General features: G+C 40.1%; 1 protein-coding gene across 1 annotated transcript; it reads left to right on the forward strand.

Annotated features, from left to right (window-relative positions):
- Positions 1-12,486: 12,486 nt before the first annotated feature.
- On the forward strand, positions 12,487-13,419 carry LOC128094703 (olfactory receptor 4D11). The gene has a single exon (XM_052713193.1). The coding sequence runs from the start codon at positions 12,487-12,489 to the stop codon at positions 13,417-13,419; it is 933 nt and encodes a 310-aa protein (XP_052569153.1).
- Positions 13,420-24,462: the final 11,043 nt, after the last annotated feature.

A 24,462-nucleotide genomic window follows, 5' to 3' on the forward strand; every position in this document is an offset into this window, starting at 1 on the left:
CCCAAGGTAAAATGTAGATGAATTGTAACAGGTTAAATTATAAGAGCTAGTGGAACAAGCCTAAGCTAAGTCCAAGCATTCAAAATGAAAGAAAAAAAGAAAGAAAGAAAGAAAGAAAGAAAGAAAGAAAGAAAGAAAGAAAGAAAGAAAGAAAGAAGAAAGAAAGAAAGAAAGAAAGAAGGGAAGGAAGGGAAAGAAGGGAAGGAAGGAAGGAAGGAAGGAAGGAAGGAAGGAAGGAAGGAAGGAAGGAAGAAATCAAGCATGCATTCATTTCTCTCTGCTCTATACTGTGGATGTGATGTGACTAGCTATATTATGTTCCAATCATTTGGAATTCCCTGCTATGATGATGTGACCTAGAATTATAAGCCCCTTTGTTAAGTTGCTTTTTTGTCCCTGTGTGACACAGCAACAGAAAATAAACTAGAATATCCATGTCCAGCACTTGAAAGCATTTCCCTTGGTATCACCAATGCTTGTGCCAGAACTCAGACCCCACAATTGTTACCCCAAGCAAAGTTCTTCCCTGACCATTCTCTGAACCTCAAGACTGCGGGCCTCCACTTCAGAGTGTTCCTCAGCAGCTATGTACATACTGACAAGTAGGCACTCACACACCACACACATCAATGAAAAAGGAATTTAAATTTAAATTTTTAAGCAATAAATAATATGGACAATTAACCAAGAAAGTGTAAACATACATAAATAGTACAAATAATATTTTAAAGGTTAACAGGTATAGTGATGCAAGCTTGTAGTCCCCAGACAAGATCAGAAGTTCAGTGGGGAAGCAAGGACACAGGCCTTTAATACCAAGCACTTGGTAGGCAGAGGCAAATAGATCTCAGAGTTTTGAGGCCAACCTGGTCTACATAGAGAGTCCCAGGCCAGCCAGGGCTACATAGAGAGACTCTGTCTCTACCTTTCTGAGAAGATTAGAAGTTCAATACCAGCCTCAGCTATGTAAAGAGTTCAAGGCCAACTTGGGTCACATGAGATCCTGTCTTTAAAAATAAGCATAAACAATTTACTTTATTTTATTGCATGACTTCCTAAAAAATAGCAGAATTTTATGAAAGTACTTCAGACTTTCTATATGGATTATGAAATATGAGGGAAAGTGAACAGCTGTATTCAGTGTATCAACTTAAGTTTTATTTATTTACTTATGATAATTACATATTATATATTTAGTATGCTGTGAATCTTTTCATTTTTCTGAATATAGATCCTAGTTCTTAAAATTGTTGAGTCTAGAAAAGGTTTCTGTAAAGTATAAATTTTAGTACACAAATTAGTCAAGCCAAGTGTTGGGAGGGATGCAAGAAATGGCAAAGAGGCCACTGAACCAGATTAGTGGAAACAAGAAGAAGAGATGTGCTAGTTGAGGTCAGAAAGATAATGTGAGCATATGACCAAGTGATTACAACCTGCAGTATAGGCCACTGAAAAGCTCTTGACACTCACATTGAATAAAATGGAAAGTATTTGAAAAGCTTCAAAAAACAAAGTAATGGTGCATATTTTGAAAAAATAGAAGGTGCTACCTCTATGAACAGACAAGAGGAAAAAAAATAATAAGACGGTTGGTTACTTCTACAACCAACTAAGAGGTTTCTTCAATCAACCCATGAAATAAATAATGAAGATATAATGTAAAGGAGTAACAGTGGACAAGGCAAGATGCTTGAAAAACTCCAAAGGTCAAGTTTGGTGGGTTTGTTGATGGACCCAGTAATGAGTTCCTGCTGTCTGTAAACACTATGAACTTTTATTATCCCATCATCAGTCCACTGAGAGCTTTGCATTTGCCCCCTACATGTTTCCTTCAGATCTAACAATTCCTTCCAGTAGTCTACATTACCCATCAGGAATCCCCTGAGGAGATGAAATTACCTTAGGTCATTAGAAATGCATTTCCCTACAGGAGCTGGACATTACCTTCACTTGAGCTTCCTAGAAAGTATTCATACAGGGAGAAAAACATAAAATAATAAAATTTAACTTTTATATTTATTAATAAGCATTATGCTTAGATGTCACAATCATATAGTGTTATTGTTTTTGTTATTGTTTGGCTATGGATATGTTGCCACTAATTATTATTTATATTTCTGAATTGCTAAAAAAAAAAAAGCCTATGTGAGGTCATGTTCCAATGCAAGTAAAGGAGGCAGATCATAGGAAGCCAAGATATTGAAGAGAATTCGAGGAGTCTCAGGCAGATAAATCATAATTTACTCAATACAGGTGAGGCCAGCACACAGGGGAGTAAGCAGGCAGTCTCCAGAAGGCACATTCCAGGACACATGGGATCATAAAGAGCAGCACACAGGCCCGGAGGAGGTAGGCAAAACAGGCCCACAAACACACAAGCAGACTTGCAAAGGCCAAGGCAGATGAACTGGCCTCTGGCTTCAAGAGAATCTTTATACAAAATCCACACAAAAATGGCATTCTGCCAGAAATACTTACAGACATCACTGTTTACTTTGGTTTTTCCCAGCCATCTGGTGTCAGCCATTTGTGTTAACTCATAGCTCCCAATATCCAGCACTAGCCATCTTGACCCCTGCCAGATATGGATTTTGATACCAGCATCATGTTGTCTGAACATAAGTGGCCCATTGACTCTCTGCTCCCTACAGCATCATTGGGGTGGGGGGAGGACAAGGAAGGAAGGAAGGAAAGAAGAAAGGGAGGGAGGGAAGGAGAGAGGGAGGAAGGGAGAGAGGGAGGGAGGGAAGGAGGGAGGGAGGGAGGGAGGAGGAAATTTCCTTGACGAATGACTACCAGTAGTAATAAAGCAGATACATACAATACACACCTGAAGCACCTTGCCAAAATTCAAGAAAGCTCTCAAAAACAAAACCTGAAGTATGTCAAAGGGACCCAGTAGCCTCTTTAAGGAGTTCCCAATGGCCAAAGTAGAAACAACCCAAACAACAAAATATATATGACACTGTTGGATTATTGTTCAAAGCAGAAAACAAATATCTTTGAGTCCATGCAGATGTAAATATCTGAATATGTAAGTAAATCCAGGGTGCTCATGTGCAGACTTTCAAATAATTTCCAAAGATTTTCCACCCTCGGGGATGTGTGATCTAACTCCCAACTCCAAAGGTAAGAGTTAGAGATAATCTCCTTCTGATGTAGGCAAAAGAGTAGCACTGAAAGAAAAGACCTGAAGAAGCCTGAAAAACATCACCTGGATCTGGGATTTTAAGTTAAAAGCATCATTGATAGACTATGGTCACAACGTGTGCCCTTTGATATGATTATGTAAGGATGACGCTACATTCCTTCCCCCAAGAATCATCAGTTCCATCTATGAGAAAATAACTATGACACTAACTCAGATTTAGAGACATTCTACAAATTCCCTGACCAGCACTCTTTGATGCCTCTAGCAAAAGAAATCTGAAAAACTGTATGAGCCTCATAGAGTTGAAAAGACAAGGCCACTAAGCGTAATCTGGTATCCTGGATATGATCCAGAGGTAGAAAAGAAATAAGGGAACCTAAATAATGTATGGACTTTACTTAATAATAATTTTTCACTATGTGGCCCATTGAATCATGGTGACATTAATGGTGAAATTTTGTGTGAGATATACAAGATTTTCTTGCAGTAAACCTACTCTAAAATTTAAGGTTTTTCTCTTCAAAGTACCCGGCACACTGGAAATCTCAATGAATATTGCTCTTATTTTTGCATCAAGATGATTCTCAAAGCATTCCATTTCTATCCCTAAGGCTTTAACAATGGGAAGAGGGATGTCGGAGACTGGAGTAATAATGAAAATCAATGTCCTGCCAACTGCCATTAGGGGGTGCCTCTTATATTTGTTTATTCAGTTAAGTTGGATTGGAAGGCCTGTTGTCTTGAAAGAGACACCTTTAATGAATCGTGCAGGTGTAAAGTAAATTGCTGTGTTATTGTGGCTGTGTTACTCCTGAATCTAAACTCTTCTTCAACAAGTATTCCTGCAAAGATAAGGACTCCCTCTGGTAACCTGGGACACTGCTGCATCCACTGGCTTTAATTCTGGTTGCAACTGGGAAGTGACAGCTGGATCTGGACTTTTGAGTAAAATTCAGAGAGATTTCCAGACATAGAAGGAAATTGAACCATGCTGCATGGAGGCTGACTGGGGCCAAAGGAAGGAGAAGCCACGAGGCAGTTCTGTGCTGTTGACCTGCAAGGAAAGCATTTATTGCCAGCAACTAGGGTAAAGGGCCTTAAAACTACAGATTCTGCCAAGCATGGTGGTGCACACATTTAATCCCAGCACTCAGGAGGAAGAGGCAGGCGGATTTCTGTGAGTTCCGGGCCAACCTGGTCTACACAGTGAGTTCCAGAATACACACAGGGCCACTGTCTAAAAACTTCAGACCCTAAAGGTGACCAAACAATCAAGATAGATATCGAATGGAATCATGTTTGTTACTGTGCAGCCGTCTTGCTATCATGCTGTATTAATTTTTCTTAGTCTAAGTAGTCCCTCTTGCAGAGTATTTGTTCACACTGTAATGATGCGTCTTTGCCAAGACACCTTCTGATCAGTTTAATAAAGAGCTGAATGTCCAATAGGAAGAGGTTAGGTGGGACTTCCAGAGACAGAGAGGACTCTGGGAAGAAAAAAGGCAGAGTCGCCAGCCAGACATGCAGAGGAGACAGAAAGTGCAAGATGGAAGAGAGGTAATGCCACATTGGCAGAACATAGATTTAAAAATATGGGTTAATTTAAGTTATAAGAGCTAGCTGAGATAAGCCAAAGCTAAAGGCCAAGCATTCATAATTAATAATAAGTCTCTGGGTCATAATTTGCAGACTGGCAGTGGAAAGATAGTCCAACAAGAAAGCTTGCTATAGTTGGCACCCAACATCTGGCCCATAAATCCATATAAGGCCTGAGAAGGCTATCTGGCAACGAGGTCTCTCAGGTAGGCTCAGTGCTTGCGGCATATAGAGGTGCAGCTATTTTAAGAGGCCCTGCTACCGAGGACTTGAATGGGGTTTATGAGCAGTGGGCAGCACACTACTCAGTGGCAGAAGACTAGGTAGAAATGTCTACTGCAACGTGGACCCAGAAACTTCCCAGAGCTGGGGTGGTAAGCATGGCTCCCACGGGTACTGACAGCATGAGACTGGGGCTCTTTAGGAACTGAGCAAGCGGGGAGGAGCCAGCCACCAGATGCCATGTACTAAGCAGAGCTACACTATGGAGCACCTAGCAGCCACTTAGCAGCTTAAGGTTTGGCTCGCATGGTCAGAGGAGGCTGCAGACACACAAAAAGTCAGGTCCAGACCAAGAAAGCCTCTAAACAGATACAATATGTTTGAATATGCTTAGGTGCTGAAGAAGAAAAAGGAAATGAGTATAGACAGTTATAGAAAAAAATAAATAGTTTAAAAAAATAAAGTCTAAAAAGAAAAAATAATGTAAAAAGATTAAGCCACATAAAGATGGGAAATACACAAGGCATCTGGATCCTGTATGGTACTCTGTTGACTCTGAGTTTTTTATATGCTAATGAACAAAAAGCAATAGCTGCTGAGAGACACTGAATTATGGAAACTGCTAAATTAAACCAACCTATATATTTTTAAAATGTCAACTTCAAAATGAAAGTCAGAAAATAAGTTGCATTGGGGAAGAGTTTATGCCTTTGTTTCCACAGGAAACAAAACATTACAGTTCTCTTCAAAATTAACAAATATCAGATTTGATTGGAGGAGACCTCCTGAAAATCTTGGCTACAGAAACAAAAAGAGAAACCAAGAAATACTACAGGACAGGTGATGTGTATGCTAATCCCTCTACTATGGGAACAGTTCTGAGACTGGGTGAGACATGATAAATTTTGTTGGCTACAGAGTCCTCATGACTTATTAATACATGCCATCTTTTCATATGGCATGGATAGAGGTTTGGTTATACAGTCCTAATGGACTTACAAAGTTGACAGATGTCTTTTACCTTCCCAAACATCGAACAAAAACCATACATTCCATACTTGTATTAATACAGATATATATGTTACCTTTAAAAGTTCATGTATTTTTAGAAAGAAAAAAAAAGGAGCAGACACCAATGAAGATAAGTAGCTCAGGTGATCCAGCCTCTCAGAATGCCTCTGTTACAATTTCCTCAAAATTCTGCATCCAGAACAACTTCAAAGCTGCTAGCTGAGATGGTCCAGCCTCACAAACTATCCAGCCAAGACTTCAGGTAAACTCTACACTGTCCCATCACACACATACTAAACAAAAAGTAATTGCAACTAGCTCTTCCAGGACTTGACCATCATCCCAATTTTCTCAGGATCCTCTAAAGATGCCATTGCCCCCAGACAACAGGAAACAGTCTAAAGAACATGATGCCCACATTCCCAAAAGATGGAGTAGATGGTTTTTGGTCATTCAGTGGGTTATGGATGTTTGTCATTGTTTAGGGGGATTGGTTACAAGCTGTTACTGGTCATGGTCAGGAAAAAAGCTAAACAAAGGAGATTAGATTCAGAGATCTCTTTCTGAAGAGAAAAAGGGCGGCAGATATAGTATACAAAGGATGAAATAAAAGGGTAAATTGTTGAGTCGACTTTTGAATAACCTCTAGTTTCAAATATTTTACATTGGTATGGATTTTTGTAAACTGATACAAATTTAAGGTTGTTTTTGTTATACTTGTTTAAGGTATTGTACCTTTGCAGTTCATTTTAAAATGTAATGTAAAGTTTTAGTCCTTGAAAGCTATTTATGATAATAAAGAAAGACAGGTTAAAGGTTAGTCATCTATAACAATCAAACTTATAGTCATGTTAGGTATGTTTTCAAGGTCAGAGATATATTTTAAATAGATGGTCTTCAAACATGTCAGAAATCTACAGAATGTGGCATTTAAAATGTTTTAATAACACAAAACTTTTCATGACAATAAGACATGACTACTCCTGGCAGCACCAATTTACTCCAAAAAAAGGATGATGGGCATCAAAGAACCTCCATATGGAGTTTGCTTTTTGTTGCAAAGTTGGCCACAAAGTTAGCAAAGAAACTGCCCTTGCCTCAACTACTGATGGTATGCTGTCCAAACTGGACAAGCAGGACACAAAAGAAGGCAGCTGCTGAACTTTGCCAAGACAAGGTTGAACTGTCCTTCAAAATTCCTGCTTCACAGAAAAGTCTGTCAGATATTCTAGGCTTTTAGGCCAAAGATGGATGCCCCAACATTGCAGAGGAACCTTGGGTGACTGTCCAGGCATCCAGCTGTTTCTGTCATTTCTATAGTTTTAGAAGTTGTTTGCTCTGTACTTCCTGTTTACTCAAGTAATATTTTATCCTTCTTGGGTCTCTTATGGGGATTGAAGACTAGATAGATGTAGTTTTACAGTTTTCCTCTTTATCAAATTAAGAGAAGAAACTTACATAAGAGATGTAAAGTTTATAAGGTTGAGAAACATAAAAGCTTAAATTATTTATCTAAGATGTTTTAAGGTCAAAAAGGTATTTTTAGGATGGTAATACAAGTTACAATAAAAAATGGTTTAGGTATAAAACTTTGGATTCATCAAGATAGGATAGATAAAAGAGTATTTTCTCCGAAACTGCCAAATACAAATAGAATGAACACTGTAAGTGTAATTCTTACCTGATAATTGTTCTTATTATATATAGTTTTACTATGCTAGCATTAAACCTTTTCCTTTTTATTTGGACCCAAAGGGGGAAATGTTGTGGAATATTTGTTTACACTGTGAAGATGTGTCTTTGCCAAGGCACCTTCTGGTTGGTTTAATAAAGAGCTGAATGACCAATAGCGAGGAAGGAAGCAGTTAGGTGGGACTTCCAGAGACAGAGGGAACTCTGGGAAGAAGAAAGGTGGAGTCATCAGAGAGACACAGAAATGAGACAGGAGGTACAAGATGGAAGAGAGGTAACACCACATGGCAGAACATAGATTTTTAAAACAAGGGTTAATTTAAGTTATAAAAGCTAGCTGCAATAAGCCTAAGTTTTCATAATCAATGATAAGTCTCTGGATCATTATTTGTGGGCTGGTGGTCCAAAGATAGTCTAACAAGAAAACTTGCTACAAGTCCTCCATACTACTTCAGCCTGCTTCAACCTCTTCCCAACATGAAGGGTTCCTTGTGAACAAGAACTGCTGAGACATGGAGCAGAAAGGGCCTTCTCCCAAACTTCGTGTCCCAAACTAAACCTCTTTTCCTATTGGAGTTAGGACACAGGGAACTCACACTTTTAGATTCCAAAGCATCCGTTGCTGAGTAACGTCTTAATTACTCCCACTGAAATGACCTCAGCAGCAGCAGAACTTTTCCACAGTCACATCAACTATAATCCCTCTGATAATTCTCACATTTGTTCTGGGACTTAGAAATCAAAAAATATGATGGAACACAGTGTGGAAGAGCCAAGAAAACATCATTCTTGGAGTCTGCCCTTTGTCACATCAATAAAAGGAGAGGCCACTGAAATCAGTGGCCTTCACAAGAGAACCTTCTGAAGCCAAACAATCTCCAAGGTTTATGTGAACACTTCTTCAGATGCTGGAATTTTTAGGAAAGTGATGGAATTCTAAAGCTCTGAGAGCCTGTGGGATGTTGTGTGTACAGAGGTGAGAAGGTAAGAGTGAGATATGTTAAAATTTGAATGTAATCATCCAAACATTGTGTGTACAAAAGATCCTACATTTCAGAGAACATCTGATAGCAAATAACATAGATTAGAAATATTTACAGAGAGGACACTGAAATGAGACACATTTCCCTTGGTTCAGAACATGGGAAAAGGCATTCTTTGTTACAAGAAACTTCTCAAGCTGTATTGAGTTTCTTTTTTTTTCTTTTTTTGGCGATACAGGTGGATCTCCTCTGACTGAAATCTACTGAGGTAATTCTTATACAAATAATAATGATGTATTTCAAACCTTCAAACAATTTGAAAAACTAATACAAGGAGCCAGAGAGATGGCTCAGCAGGTAAAGGCACTTCCTGTGCAAGCCTGAAGATCCAAGTTCAGTCCCTGGAACCCACATGAAAGTGGAAGGTGAGAACCATCTCCACAAAGTTGTCTCCTGGCCTCCACAAGTTGCGGTGCTCACGCACACAACAACAACAACAAGCAAGTAAATATTTAAAATTAAAATAAATTTTAAAAGACTAATCAAATGAACATTTATAACCCTTTCTTAAAATTTGCAAAGAGGAAAATTGTTATAGCAATGATTTCTTTCCCTATACCTTCCAATACCTTTGTGTTCAAACCATTTCTTCTCAGACAAAACTCCAGTCTACAAGCAGCTTTCAGTACCCAAACTGTCCCCTTACCCACCTTCTTCCCATCCCCATGGACCCCAATATAGTCATCGCCTTCATGCGGCTGTTCTAAACCCTTTAGTGAAAAATCCTCCTTTTCTCACACATAGTGTCTCATCTATTTTAAGGCAACCCCTTCACTCCCAAATAACTGTTAGGTTTTAATTATTTTCTCGATGTGTATAGATTATATTCCTTTTCTCAAATAACTTAGAACTCTGCTAAAGCTCCATCAATATATGCCAAATAATTAAGTGGAAATTTAAAACAAAATCACAAGATGGAGCAAAAGTTGGAGGAGGTTTTAAAAAATCTGGTTTCTGAAAATAAAACTTAACTCCTTAATCTGAGTTATGGCCTGCCTTCTTGCTTCCCACAGACCATCATGTGCTGTGTAGATGGGTCAGAATGGAAGGTTTTGATGGCTAAGTTGGTCTCCTTAACATCTCTGTTAACTGTTCAGAGTTGGTGTTTTCAGTGACCATCTCTCTTAAGGCAAGCATTTACAGTTCAGTTACCACTTAGCTGATCTAAGTTAATCAGCATAGCTTATACTAGGTAACTAGCCTGTATGTGAAGACCTTTACATATTACTCTAATCCCCACGACTTCCCTTCACCATGATCTGCATGCCACAGAAGTGGAGGCTCATTGAGGCCACACACTTGCCTGTCTCTCACAGACAAAACCAGATGTTACACCTGAATGGCTCTTGCTCCAGATGCCCTACTGAACAACTTCCGGTCTGCTTAGAAAGTCCCAGACGAGAAGCCAAACTAAGCGTGTTTTCTTTTGACATGTAACACCCACCCCATTCTGCAACATTCACTGCCTCTGAAAGAAGGGTACGTCCTAGCTTCCTTAAGAGTATGTGTTCTGATAAAGTTGTTTTAGGATATCCTGAGAAATACACAGTTCCTCTAAGACATTGGTATGTTTGAAGAATCTGTACATGTGTGAGTGGTTAACACAGTTTTTCTTTAACACACACATCATCACATTTCCTATTAATTAGGTATGCTTTGAATGCTGGTGTCTTGTGTGAATTAATTCAGTTAGTCCTCACGAAAATGATGCAAAGACGGTATCATTGTTGGCAAGTGACAAATGTAGAGTCTGAGGCCAGATGAATAAAGTAACTTGGTTGTGTTATGACAGTAAGTGTCCCACTGTAGCCATCAGTGTGGTGTGGGAATGTCCCACCTCTCAGTTAGGACACTTTGGGCAGTTTGTTTTCAGTCCTCCAAATTAAATTGACTTTAGAGAATATTATATAAAAGAGAAAAAACTTGAAGGGAAAGTGAGTTATATGGAAACAAAATCTTCATTGGAACTGAAAAACATACTCCAGAATGGAAGGAAAAGTGACCTTTGCCTCTCTTCCTTCCTTCCTTTCTTCCTTCCTTCCTTCCTTCCTTCCTTCCTTCCTTCCTTCCTTCCTTCCCTCCTTCTTTTCTTCCTTTTTTCTTTCTTTCTTTCTTTTTTTATAGTAAGAGGAAAGTGAAGATAAATTTAGAAGAAAGAAATTGAGACCATTGCAAGATTTCCTCAAATAAAAAAGAAAGGAACTAAAAAAGCAAAATAATTGTATGGTAAGCACATATTTTATATTTCAAGGAAATACTCAACTGTTTTCAAAGGTAGTTTTACCATTTCACATTCCCACTGCCATTCCAACCCACCCTTGATATGTCAGTCTTTTCCACATTAGTCACTCTAGTGGATGTGTATCACTGCTTTTTATTTATACCATAATTTCATTCACACTGTAGTTTTAACTCATTTTTTTTAAAACAGGGTCTCATTCTGTAGCCCTAGGTAGCTTGGAACATCGTATGTCTCAAACTCATCAACATGTGCCTGCCTCTGCCACTGCTTCCACGTGCTGGGATTAAAGGCATGTGCTACCATACTCCTCTCATTTGTCCTATTTTTTAAATTGGGTTGGTTGATTTCCTACTCCTGAATTTTAAGAATTATAGCCATTCCATTCCTAACTACTTCCCTAAGAGAACTGGAAGCATATTTACCTAGGGCCATACAGCCCATAGCAGCTGTCTATGTAACAGTCAAAAAAAATACTAGACCGGAAATGTTCATCAAGTAAATCCTTAAATACACTGTTAAAATAAAATTAAAAAAAAAAAAACAGCAGTGTGCACAAACCATGGGTGAGTTTCATGAGTGAAAGAGGCTAAAAAAAAATGGGTACAAATAGTGGGTTCAATTTACAGAATATTCTAGATAAGGCAAACTCATGTATAACAGCAGAGCACAGTGCTTGAAATGAGACAGCCACTGGTTATAGGAAGGTCACAAAGTCTCCTTTGGCGGCCTGCATATGTTCACTGTCTTCGCTGTTGTGATCAGGACATGCCAATATGCATAGGTCAAAGCTTAACAGGACGCACACCTCAAGTATGTGCAGCCACTGTGCAGCAGTGACAGACCAAGAAATAACATGGTTTTCCCCTAGCTGCGGAGCCACTCTGCCACATAAGCTAACTGGAAATAAAGTTAAAAGTAACAAACTGCTCCTAAGGAAAAGAACAACAGAGGAGAACGATGACCTTAATTTTTTCTAATTTGTCATGGAATGAAATTCATGATTAATTCCTGTAGAATTCAACTTGAAGGGCATTGTTTGGCAAATAGAGGTTCTTAGAACTATTTATTTAATTGGAGTATCCAATCTAGAAAAAAATCCTTATGAGATATGAAATGTTATAATTGTACCAAATAGTCACTGTTTTATTACACACACAAAAAAAAATCTACTCTATATCTCTCATACTACAAATACTTCATATCTGAACACTCATCATCTACCTCTGTTTGCCTTGAATACTCACAGCGTATATAATTAGAACATTGCCTTTATACATTCTAAAAATGTTTGTGATTTACAGATGAAAATAATTAAATGCATGCTTGTGTAATAAAATGTCATTCAGGACATATTACAGCGACAATTACAATAACCCTGAAATAGCAATCCATGTGACAATGGCACCTTGTGAGCTCTCAATTCTGATATTCGCCTCTAAGAATCTGAATTTAGTAAGAAAAAGATAACACTTGCTGAAATAATATTCCTAATTTTTCCAAGATGTACAAGAAAGAAAAATCATGATTCAATGGAGTTGCAAAACGACACCAGAGTAAAAGAATTTATATTTCTGGGTCTTACTCAGTCCCAACACCTGAGCCTGGTCTTATTCCTTGTTTTGTGTTTTGTGTACGTGACAACTCTGCTGGGGAATCTCCTCATCATGATCACCGTGACCTTTGAGTCCCGTCTCCACACACCCATGTATTTTCTGCTCCGAAACCTTGCCATCCTGGATATCTGCTTTTCCTCCATCACAGCCCCTAAGGTCTTGGTGGACCTTCTATCAAAGAAAAAGACCATTTCCTACACCAAGTGCATGACACAGATCTTTTTCTTCCACCTGCTTGGTGGGGCAGACATTTTCTCACTCTCTGTGATGGCATTTGATCGTTACATAGCAATCTCCAAGCCCCTTCACTATGTGACTATCATGAGTAGTAGGCGGTGCACAGCCCTCATCGCGGCCTCCTGGGTAGGTGGCTTTGTCCACTCCATTGTGCAGATAGCCCTCTTGCTCCCACTCCCCTTCTGTGGACCCAATGTTCTCAATACTTTCTACTGTGATGTCCCACAGATTCTCAAACTCGCCTGCACTGACACTTTTACCCTTGAGCTCCTGATGATCTCAAACAATGGCCTGGTCACTACCCTGTGGTTTATCTTCCTGCTGGTGTCCTACATGGTCATCCTGATGATGTTAAGGTCTCAGGCAGGGGAGGACAGGAGGAAAGCCATCTCCACCTGCACCTCCCATATCACTGTGGTCACCCTACATTTTGTACCCTGCATCTATGTCTATGCCCGGCCCTTCACTGCCCTCCCCACAGATAAAGCCATCTCTGTCACGTTCACAGTCATCTCCCCTCTGCTCAACCCCTTGATCTACACTCTGAGGAACCAGGAGATGAAGTCGGCCATGAGGAGACTAAAGAGAAGGCTCACACCTCCTGAAAAGTAATAGAAAAAGAAACCCCAACTCTTGTCACCAAGAACTCTTTTCATTATATTTTCTGTACTTTCATATACTCAAATAACTGTCAACTAACGAACTACACTTTCTAGGAAACGATTTGATTTTCTGCTTATATTAATAGTAACTAATAACCCAAATTTCTATATGGTACAAAGTAAATAGTCTTACAGGATTGGACTGATTAATTTATTTGTTGTTTAGTTGGTTCGTTTTGAGACAAGATCCCTGTAGTCCTGGCTGGCCTTGAACTCATAGAGATGCACATGTTTCTGCCTCTCAAGTGCTGGGATTAAAGGCATGAGCCACCAGGCTTGGCCTATTTTCTTCTTTTCTTAAAGAATTATTTGTTTTATTATTATGCATAAGGATGGTTTGTCAAGATAGATATACATATATATGTATGTATATATATATATATAATATATATATATATATATATATATTCATCACGTGCATGCAAGATGTCTATGGAGGCTAGAAGAGGGCATTGGGTCCCCTCGAACTAGAGTTACAGATGGTTGTACGCTGCTATGTGAATATGAGAAACCAAACCAGGGTTTCCTGCAAGAGCAAGCAAATACTCTTAACTCGTGAGCCATCTCTCCAGTCCCTGATTAATATGTTTTCAATCTAAGACCAAAGTCACAGTCTGTCAACTAAAGCAACTATGTCATTAAGCTCAACTCCTTTTGCAAAAGGCAAGGAGTTAGAGCCTTTGGCTTTGCCTGTAACCCCAGTACTTAGAATGTGGAGGGAGAGGGTCAGGAAGTCAAGGCCAGTTTGAAGCCACCCTGGGCTCTATGAGAACCTATCTCAAAACACTAAGCCGTAAAAAGAAGGGGAGGGAGACAATCCAGAGATAAAAAGTTATTTTTTCAAGGTCTTTAGTCAAGTTAGGCACAGAAATACCTTGAATAGCCAACTCATCACTTTTCTCTCACATGATTATAAGTTCTTACGGTATTGAGTCTGCTATACAAAGCTTATCCCTATTCTAGAAGGGTCTCATGCTTAGTGCCTGAGGTCCACATTCATGGTGTGGCTGGCTTATCACAGGTTAGGAAATTTGTTTCTGCTTAGTAAAACTCTTAGTGGACTTGGGCTTGTGAGGACGTTCCCAGATCATGATGATTACTCTCCTAGATTCCTGTCATGAATGAAGCTTGACAAGAGTTCTCATCATGACCTAAAGGTGTTTATGATAATTCAGAATATGACTTGCCAGTTTGAAATTCTTGTGATGATTTTTTAAAACAGGAGCAGACCCATGAGGACCCCATACAGGGACCAATCCATCCCCAACATCTAAGTGACTTTTCAGTTGTGGACTTAGTAGGTCAATCTCAGGTTGATTTCATTATTCACATTTCCTGCTAATGTGGGGTGGAAAGGGATGGGAATAGGAGAGACAAGGAGATCAGGAGAGAGAGAGAAAGAGAAGATAAAACTCATATGTATCTGTTTTTTAATCTGTTGGTATTTATGGAAAGGCCATATAGACTGGTGTCATTGCCTAGGAACATAGTGAAGCCAGGCAGCTGAAAGCGCTACCTTCAGAGTTATACAGACGTAGACAGCAGTCGTTTATCTGCCACCTGCCAGTTCTGAGATTTTGAGCAAGTTATGTCTTCTCTCCAAAGGTCACTCACTGCTCACTTACATGACAGTAATTATAATACTCATCTCATAGTGTCTTAAGGTTCAAATGAGATTGCATTTATGAAACACAATGGCTGCCACAAAGTTAATCTTAGTAATAGGCAAATGTCACTATTATAACATCTCTATTTATTTCCCTAACAAGCTTCCTTCCTCCCACCACACACACACACACACACACACACACACACACACACACACACACACACACACACACATTGACCTGTCACTCTGCTATATGTTATTCTTCCACCTTACTGAAGAAACAGACGGAATAGAAAGAATTGGAAAGTATACTGAATTCAAAAATCTGTATCATCTTTCAATTACCAACTCTCTATCATTAAAACATGATAATGGGCTTGCTTGTCATTTATGAAGCTCAAACAGACACCCTAATGGGTTGTAGAGATGGCTCAGTGGTTAAGAGCCCTTGTTGCTCTTGCAAAAGACCCAAGTTCAGTTCCCAGCACCCACATGGTGGCTCACAACCATCTGTAACTCTAGACCCAAGGAATCTGATGCCTTCTTCTGACCTCCATGGGCACTGAACATGAGTGTGGTACATATGCATATATGTAGGCAAATGAAAAGTAAATTAAAAATACATTTATATATACATGAAAAGTAAAATAAATATATCTTTTAAAAGAGATGCCCTGAAGCTGATGAATGATACATCACAGGAGAAGTTTGTATCTTTAAAAATCTATGAATTAGGGGTTGGGGATTTAGCTCAGTGGTAGAGCACTTGCCTAGCAAGCGCAAGGCCCTGGGTTCGGTTCTCAGCTCTGAAAAAAAATCTATGAATTATAGATAAACCCTCGGCACTGGGGGACTCAATAAGTAAACCACTTACTCTGCAAGTAGGTGGATTTGTAACCTCAGATCTGGGGAGACAGAGACAGGAAGGTCTCTGGGGATCACTGACCAACCATTCTGACCTAATTGATGATCTCTAGCCTGATAAGAAACCTTTCTTAAAAGGGGTGGATGGGAATGTCATTTGAGAGTACATAGGAGAGAACCAAGCCCAAGAACAGTCCTCCAAAGCATGGAGAGTGTGGAAGACGCACTTGATGTGTCTCCCCACTGGATTTCTCTTGGCTTCATAAATATTTAAGATGGTTAGGAATGAGTCTCAAATGTCTGCTGGTGTCCATCATCTGATAGACCCCATCTAAATTTTTACACTATTTTTAACTAACCTTAAGCATAGAAATGCTAAGAACAATTCACACTGCCAAATCACTGATCTTAGGGTCCTGTTCCCTTACCCTAGTACCTTTGGTCTCTAGAGGAGCCCTGGCTGGACTGGAACTCATAGACCAAGCTAGATTTAAACTCACAGAGCTCCACCTGCCTCTGCCTCCCAAGTGCTAGGATTAAATATGTGTGCCACCACATCTGGCCCCCAGGCTTTCTTTATGAAAGTGCACACCATAGAACCCTGACTGCCATTTCACACCAATGTGTCCTTTATTTCCCTATCTATCTCTTGCAATTCATTCAAATCATGTCTATGTTAGAATCTGACGGCATAGAAATCTAAACATCTGAGTTGTTATATTTCAGACTATAGTCCCAAGAAATCACCTGAAACCCTGCCATATGTTTATCTCTGGTGACATCCATGAACCATGTATATGCACGCAATGTCACCTGAGTTAGTGCCGTAGGAAATAGTCATTTCACCTGATAGTACAACTATTTGTTGGGATAATGTAAATATCCGGTTGAACTGCATTATTTTTTTTTTCATTTAAACTAGAGGTGTATTTTTACCTGTTCCACTGAAATACTTTCATCAAATAAAAGTATTCGTATTCTCAGTGTACAGTGTGAAATATATTGTAGTGATTTACGCTCCCTCAGTCAGATGTTGTAATGATCAACACCTCTGAGTGCCCATAAAAAAGAAATATATATTTATTTATAAAGTAGGTAACTTGATGAATATCAAAACCTGTCACCCACTGCCTCCCTAGATCCTGAGCGAATTGTGAATCTCATCGATGTCAGCTGCACATACTGTTTTGAAAAAGAAACTGAGCATGTGAATCTACATAATCCTGCTCAGAGAACTGCAGCCACAGAGCTCTCTTTTTCCATCGCTACACTCTTCCTTTAGTTCCATTTCCCAGCTGATTTTAGGCAAAGTAACTTTTGACCAAGAGAGAGACCGCAGTCCTTGCTGTGGCTTAATGCAATGTTTTCTTCCTGAAGCAAAGAAAACTGTCTCCTGTGCTTCCTCTGGAGGAAAGACCACATCCCAAAGGAGCACTGACACAGTGTGTGTGTGTGTGTGTGTGTGTGTGTGTGTGTGTGTGTGTGTGTGTGTGTGTGTGTCTGTGTGTGTGTCTGTGTGTGTGTCTGTGTGTGTGTCTGTGTGTCTGTGTGTGTCTGTGTGTGTGTGTGTGTGTGTGTCTGTACAAAACGGCAGGAGGAAGGGAGGAGTTGCTGACATTTTAATGATTCCCATGGCAGTTCCATTGTATTAGCCGCACTGCTTGCACCTTGATCCCCAGTAATGTTCCCTTTGCTGCTCCCTATAATGAGTTTGTGACTGAGGGACTAGAACAGGTGGCCCAGTCACTGCAAAGCAGGACAGAAGAACCAGAACCTTGTGATTCCCTGAGGCTGTTCACTGACCCATCCTATTCCCCAGCCCCCCTACACCCCATACCCCACGTCCACCTTGCCCCTACCTCCAACCCCCACACCCACACCCCCCAGTTTAAAAGAAGATAAAATCAGTAGCCTTGAGGCAGGCAGGCTTGGTGTTATGTGGAGAATTTCCAGAAAACATACTTCTAAGATTCAATTTGGAGCGTTGTAAAATATTGTAAGGTCAGTTTCCCACTTGGCAATTAAACCAGCAATGAATTTCCAAAACTGATATCTATTTATGTTGGATTTTCAGAAATGCTACAAGTGTGTAGAATACTCCAAACAAAGCAAGACTCTTAGAGGAAAAAAAAAAAGAAGTGCTAGATTCTCACCTTGAGGAAGATGGAAATTGTAACTTATTCAGCACAGAATAAAGCTGTCCCACATCTGTCTCTGTAGGACTTTGAGGCAGTGGTTCCTGAGCTTCGTATGTGGAGTCTAATCAGCTTCTTTCTTGGTCAGGAATGGAGTTTAGGAGCCTTGAGCAACAAGTTTTTATTGTATTGGGGATCAAACCCAAAGCCGTGCACATAGTAGGCAAGAACTTTACCACTGAGCCAAATCCTTAGTCCACATAAGGTATGTTAGTGACTCATTTATCTGTATGAGCACCCTTGCCACTGATGATGAATACTGCTCCTAAAGCTTTAGGGTTCAATGAAGAGGAGGGTGCTTACATGATCCTGAGACAGCTCAGTTGGTAAAGGCATTTGCCAGCAAGCCTGACAATCTGAGTTCAATCCCACAGACCTCCATGATGGAAGGATAGAACTGACTTCCGAGACTTGTCCTCTGACCTCCACATGTGAGCTGAGGCACATGGACATGAGCAAATGCACACAATAAACAAACAAATGAATAAATAAACTGTACATTTTTAAGAAGTAAAATACTTTCAACATGGACAAAGAGAAAAATCTCAACATAAAGGACATTTTAGAACATGAACTCACAGCAGACAGTGAGATACACTTTGCTCAGTGGGATGCTGGGGCAGAGGGGGAGCTCTTAGTTTGCAGGTTCAAGTCCATGATGTTCATTGAGATTGTTTCCCAGCGCATGCTCGGCCACGGGCCACAGGGTGGTTTTTAATATAGTTTCAAGAGCCCAGTTTTGGAAGAATTAGGAAATTACAGTTCTTCACCAATTCTTGTCAGAGTTAGGGTTTCTATTGCTGCGATGAAACACCAGTAGCAAAAGCAACTAGGGGAGGAAAGGGTTTATTTGGCTTATGCTTCCACATCACAGTTCATCACTGAAGGAAGTCAGGACAGGAACTCCACCAGGGCAGGAACCTGGAGGCAGGAGCTAATGCAGAGGCCATGGAGGAGTGCTGCTTACTGGCTTCATCCTCATGACTTGTTCAGCCTGCCTTCTTATAGAACCCAGGAGCACCAGTCCAGGGGCGGCCCCACGCACAATTGTCTGGGCCCTCCCCCAGCAAACACCAATTTTAAAAATGCCCTCCAGGGGGACTGGACCTGCCTGGACTGAGTCTACCAGGTTGATCTCAGTCCGCGGGGGAGGCTTTGCCCTGGAGGAGGTGGGAATGGGGGGTGGGCTGGGGGGAAGGAGAGGGGGCGGGAGGGAGAGAGAACAAGGGAATCTGTGGCTGATATGTAGAACTGAATTGTATTGCAAAATAAAAAATAAAAAATAAATGCCCTCCAGGCTTGCCTACAGCCTGATCTTAGGGAGGCCCTTTCTCAGTTGAGGTTTCCTTCTCTCTGATGAGTTCAGCTTCTGTCAAGGTGGCATAAAACTAGCCAGCCCAGTTCCCTTGCCCCCTTTCCGTTTTGTCGGTCTTTCAATGCAATGTGCAAAATCCTATGCTTTGAAGATATCTTTCCCACTCTGTTAAAAGCCGTCTTTTAACAGCCCTCACTGGATCAGTTGTTTGCAAAGGGAGCTCATGACTGAAGCAGAGTCATTCGGAACCCATTTCTGTGCTTTGCCATGGCATGTGAAGAAGTCGGGACAGACTACAGAGTCTGAATTTTGACGCTGTTGTCTGTTCCCCCGCGGCTAGCACCTCTGACATCCTCCCCTGCTAAGTCACTGCCAGCCTTGCCTCTCACCATGTTCAGGCTTCCAGCACCTCAGGCTTCTCACACGGCATACTACTTTGATTTGATGCACAAGTAAGCTTCCTGAATCTTTCTTTTACAGCAACTTCAGAGTGGGTGCGGGGACAGTTAACACTCAGAAGAGTTCTAGTCGAGGTTAAGAGCATTTGGCTTTGAAATAAGACAGAACTTGACTGGAGATAAGCTCCTGCAGACTTTGAGACATTGGTCAACTAGTTAATCTTCCCATGCCTGCTTTCTCAACTATAAAACCGATATGAAAACATCAAGGTATAATATCACATGAATAGTGCAGGTTTTGGAAGAGATAAAGTGGCACAGCATATAAGAATGAGTCCAGGGGCTGGAGAAATGAATCGGCAGTTTAGAGCACATGTTGCCCTTACAGAGAATCCAGGTTTGATTCCAGCACCCACATAATGGCTCACAACCATCTGTAACTACAGTTTCAGGAGAGCTGATGTCCTCTTCAGGCCTCCTTGGAGGAGGCACTTGTGTAGTGCACATAAATACATACAATCAAAACACTCATACATATAAATAAATCTAAACAAATTTTTTCATGTCATAAATGTTCACTAAAAGAAAGCAAAAAAAAATATCAAAGCAGAATTCTTCCAGTGAGTATGTACTCTGGTGTTTTGAGTATTTACCTTAGCTTGATCTCTAAGTACAAAAAAAAATGAACAAACAAACAAACAAACAAATGGCTGGGCAGTGGTGGCACACACCTTTAAAGTTCCAGGCCAGCCTGGTCTACAAAATGAATTCCAGAAAAAAAAAATGATACAGAGGGTAGCCAGAGCCAGTGCACACCTTTAATCCCAGCATTTGGGAGGCAGAGGCTGGTGCTTCTGGAGTTCAAGGACGGCCAGAGCTAAAGAAGTACCTTACCGAGGAAATAGCTACATGTTCACTACCTTTTTGTGAGACAAGGTCTCACTGTGTACTCCTGGCTGGTCTGAAACTCACAAAGATCCTCCTAAAGCTGCCTCCCAAGTGTTACACGTTTATTAGTTTTAACTTTTTCCTGAAATAGAGTCCACTTACATATAGAAAAATGCACTTATATGCACAGTCCAATAAATTTTTACACAAATTGAAATTGTCTTTGTAACAAGCATCATGTTACCAAGACACATTATCAACACCTTAGGATTCTCCTTCAAGCTCCCTTCAATTGTGTCTACATTAATAAAACAAAAGAATGTTTACTCTTTGGTACATAGGCTATTTAGGAAAACAGTGTCTGAGAAATTCAATTATACTATTACAAATAATGTGAATCATTCTTGTTGCTGTGAAGTATTGTATAAGTTTAACACTGTCTTTTCTGTTATCAGTGGAGGGTTATGTGTTCTTTGATGGTTTGAGGAAGTTGTAAAGAGTGCTGCTATGAACACCTTTGCAGATATCACCAGGTAGACATAAAATACAAAGACATAGATCCCTACAATATAGCATGTAGAGATATATATCACATATGTGTGTATATACAGGCAGACTTACGTAATTAAGCAGAAAAGTGGGTATATCAATCTCACAATACCACTTGAACTGTATAAGAATTCCAGTAATCCCAAACCTCCACCTTCACTTGGTATTTTTCCTTTGATTTATTATTGTTACATTTTTTAATAATTTTCTTTCATCTTTCTCATTCTAGTTTTTCTGATGTATGGGGGGGTGTACTGATTCGTTGTAATTTTAATCTATGATTCCATGCTAATAAAATTGAACTGGTATTTGGACACCCTCTCTTATAAAGAGTCCTTGTCTCCTACATTGAATTGAGTTAGTGACAGACTCTACCTGAGTCAAAATTCTGGGTAATCTTTCAGGTGCATCCTAAATTGTGATGACCATTCTGTGGAATAATCCTTCTGTATACTGTGTGAATACATACAAAATGGGATAGAGGTAAAAGCCACGAGCCTCAGGGCAGCAATAGATTAATAGAAATGGGTTAAATTGTAAGAGCTAGTTAGTAACAAGCCTGAGCTATTGGCTGAAGATTTACAATTAATGTTAAGTCTCCGAGTCAGTTATGTGGGAAGTAGCTGCCGGTTATTTGGGAGCAGGTGATTGGGGAAAAAAACTCCATCTATATCACAGAGCATGCATTTAAAAAAGAATTTTTGTCAGCATACTGGCACACACCTTTAATCCCAGCACTTGGGAGGCTGTAGCAGACAGATCTCTAAGTTCCTAAATTCAAGGCCAGAGCTGGGTCTACAAAGCAAATTTCTGGATAGCCAGGGCTACACAGAGAAAAGAAATCCTGCAAAGAATAAGAAGAGGAAGAAGAAGAAAGAGGAGAAGGAGGCGGTGGAGGAGGAAAAGGGGAAGGGGGAGAGGGAGAAGAAGAAGGAGGAGGAGAAGGAGGAGAAGGAAGAAGAGGAGAAGAAGGAGAAGAGGAAGAAGAAGAAGAAGAAGAAGAAGAAGAAGAAGAAGAAGAAGAAGAAGAAGAAGAAGAAGAAGAAGAAGAAGAAAAGACAGCACTAGACTTTGAACCATGTTATTTAGTCATTGTACTGTTATTCTTCCAGAGATGCACTTGAAAAGGAATATAATTTCCCTGTCCTTCAGGGAAATTATACCACAGTGAAAGAATTTATCTTCCTGGAGATTGTTGAATCCCAGGAGCTGAGCTAGATCTTATCGGTCTGGCTTCTGGTGTGACAACTATCACAGGAAACCTCAGCACCATCACCATCACCATGAATCTGTCACATTCCCGTGAACTTCCTGCTCCACAGTCTGTTTGTGACATCTGCTTTCCTTCATCACACTTCCTGATCAGTGTGTCAGGGAGAAAACCATCTCCTAAAATGATTGTTACCCAGATGCTCTTCTGTTTTCTTCCAGCTCCCTCAAAAGAAGTCTTAACTAGAGATGGACTTCCATGAACTGCTCTCCTAGCCCACCTCTATTAAATTGCCCTTTTGTTTATTTGGTCATATATTCTTTGATTATCTCTCCTGATGATAAAGAGCTCACAAGTTCTAAAAGAAAATGTGATAAATTGTTGTAAAATATGAAAGAAATCTGAAAGCAATTTAATCAGGAATATTTGCAAAGGAAAGAGGTGATAGAGCATGTCAGCAACACACAGGGAAGTGTTTAGTTCCTGGTCTCAAAGATCCGATCATCTGAGGAGTCTTGAGTAGGACATGAGCAATCTATCAAGTGAGAGACACTCTCTGAAAATGTAAGGTGGAGAGCAATCAGCGGAAGACACCCAAGTGCAACCTCTGGCCTCCACACCATTAGCATGGGAACAAACATCCACATACATGTGCATGTACACTGGAACATACACATAACACACACACACACACACACACACACACACACACACACACACAGGAAAAACAAAAATAAATACATAATAGTTAACATGGAAACTTTAAGAACAAAGAAAAATGTGGTTTCCAGTCTCTGTGGTAACTCTGAATATGTAATAGATCAACAAGAAAAAAAAATAGATATGATGAAATATCCATATAAGGAATGTGTTCATTTTTTTCTAAGTTCCTATCTCTTACACACACAGACTTGTTGGCTCCCTCTGAGCCTATTAAGCAAAGATACCGGGCTCTGGGTACAGGATCTATGAGGATTCATCCCCTCCCCTGCCTACATCAGGAGAGTCTCAAAGCCAAACTGTTTGTTTGCACACATCTTCTGGTGTACCTCTTATAATAACTCCCAACAGATTTTTCTCCCAAAGGAAAAGTCTGGCCACTGAACTTCAATAATCATGCCCAACAAGATTGTCCTTGGTGATTCTTCTATTGGGGCTGGGGCTGAGGGAGTGGAGCTCAGGGCAGGCATGCTATGGAGAAACATGGTAAAGTCATGCAGAAGAGATTCTTGGGGCTTTTAAGAGAGAAGATACTAACCCTCAGATGCATGTCTTCCTTAAGAAGAAATCCGTGACAAATTACCAAGGTCTAAGGTCAGTTTGTACAGTCAAATAGCCACCTCTACTACTAGGGTGAGAATTAGAGTTTGAGGGTCTTCTTTGGGGAGTATGTTTGTATGTCTGATCATGTGTCTGGATGCATATGTCCGTGCACAACCAACTTTGAAATATTACTGTGGATTAACTAGAAAGAGTTTGTATGTCGGTGATGCTTTCAGTAGGTGTGAGGTGATAGTTATTCATTCTAAAAGTCAGCACAATGCAGGGAGAAATAATTTATTGTTCAAGATAAGGAAGGCACTTGAAGAACACAGGAAAGTTCAACATGTTAGAAAATGTGAATGATGGAGTTGGGGGTTTTCCTCAAGTTAGGAACTATAAATTCAAAAGCCTGCTTTATTAGAGTGTATTTTCTCGGGCATATTGTTAAGTACTTGGGATTTTGAGTTTTTCTTGCCAAAAAAAAAAAAAAAAGGAAAATGTCTTATACCCAGTTTCTTTATTCTGCTCCGGTATGGTGCATACATCCCCAGGAGTTCTGATTAATTCTCCTAGTTTCCATTTCTTGTTTCTGCCATTGAACACAGAAGGCCATCAGTTTTTTATTTGTCAGGTAAATTGGTGATTTAATCAGTTTCAAGACTGATTTCTTTACAGAACCTCAGGCTGTTGGTCCTGTTACAT

The sequence above is a fragment of the Peromyscus californicus genome, unplaced genomic scaffold, assembly GCF_007827085.1.
Source record: "Peromyscus californicus insignis strain IS unplaced genomic scaffold, ASM782708v3 Scaffold_4__1_contigs__length_199733344, whole genome shotgun sequence".
NCBI lineage: Eukaryota > Metazoa > Chordata > Mammalia > Rodentia > Cricetidae > Peromyscus > Peromyscus californicus.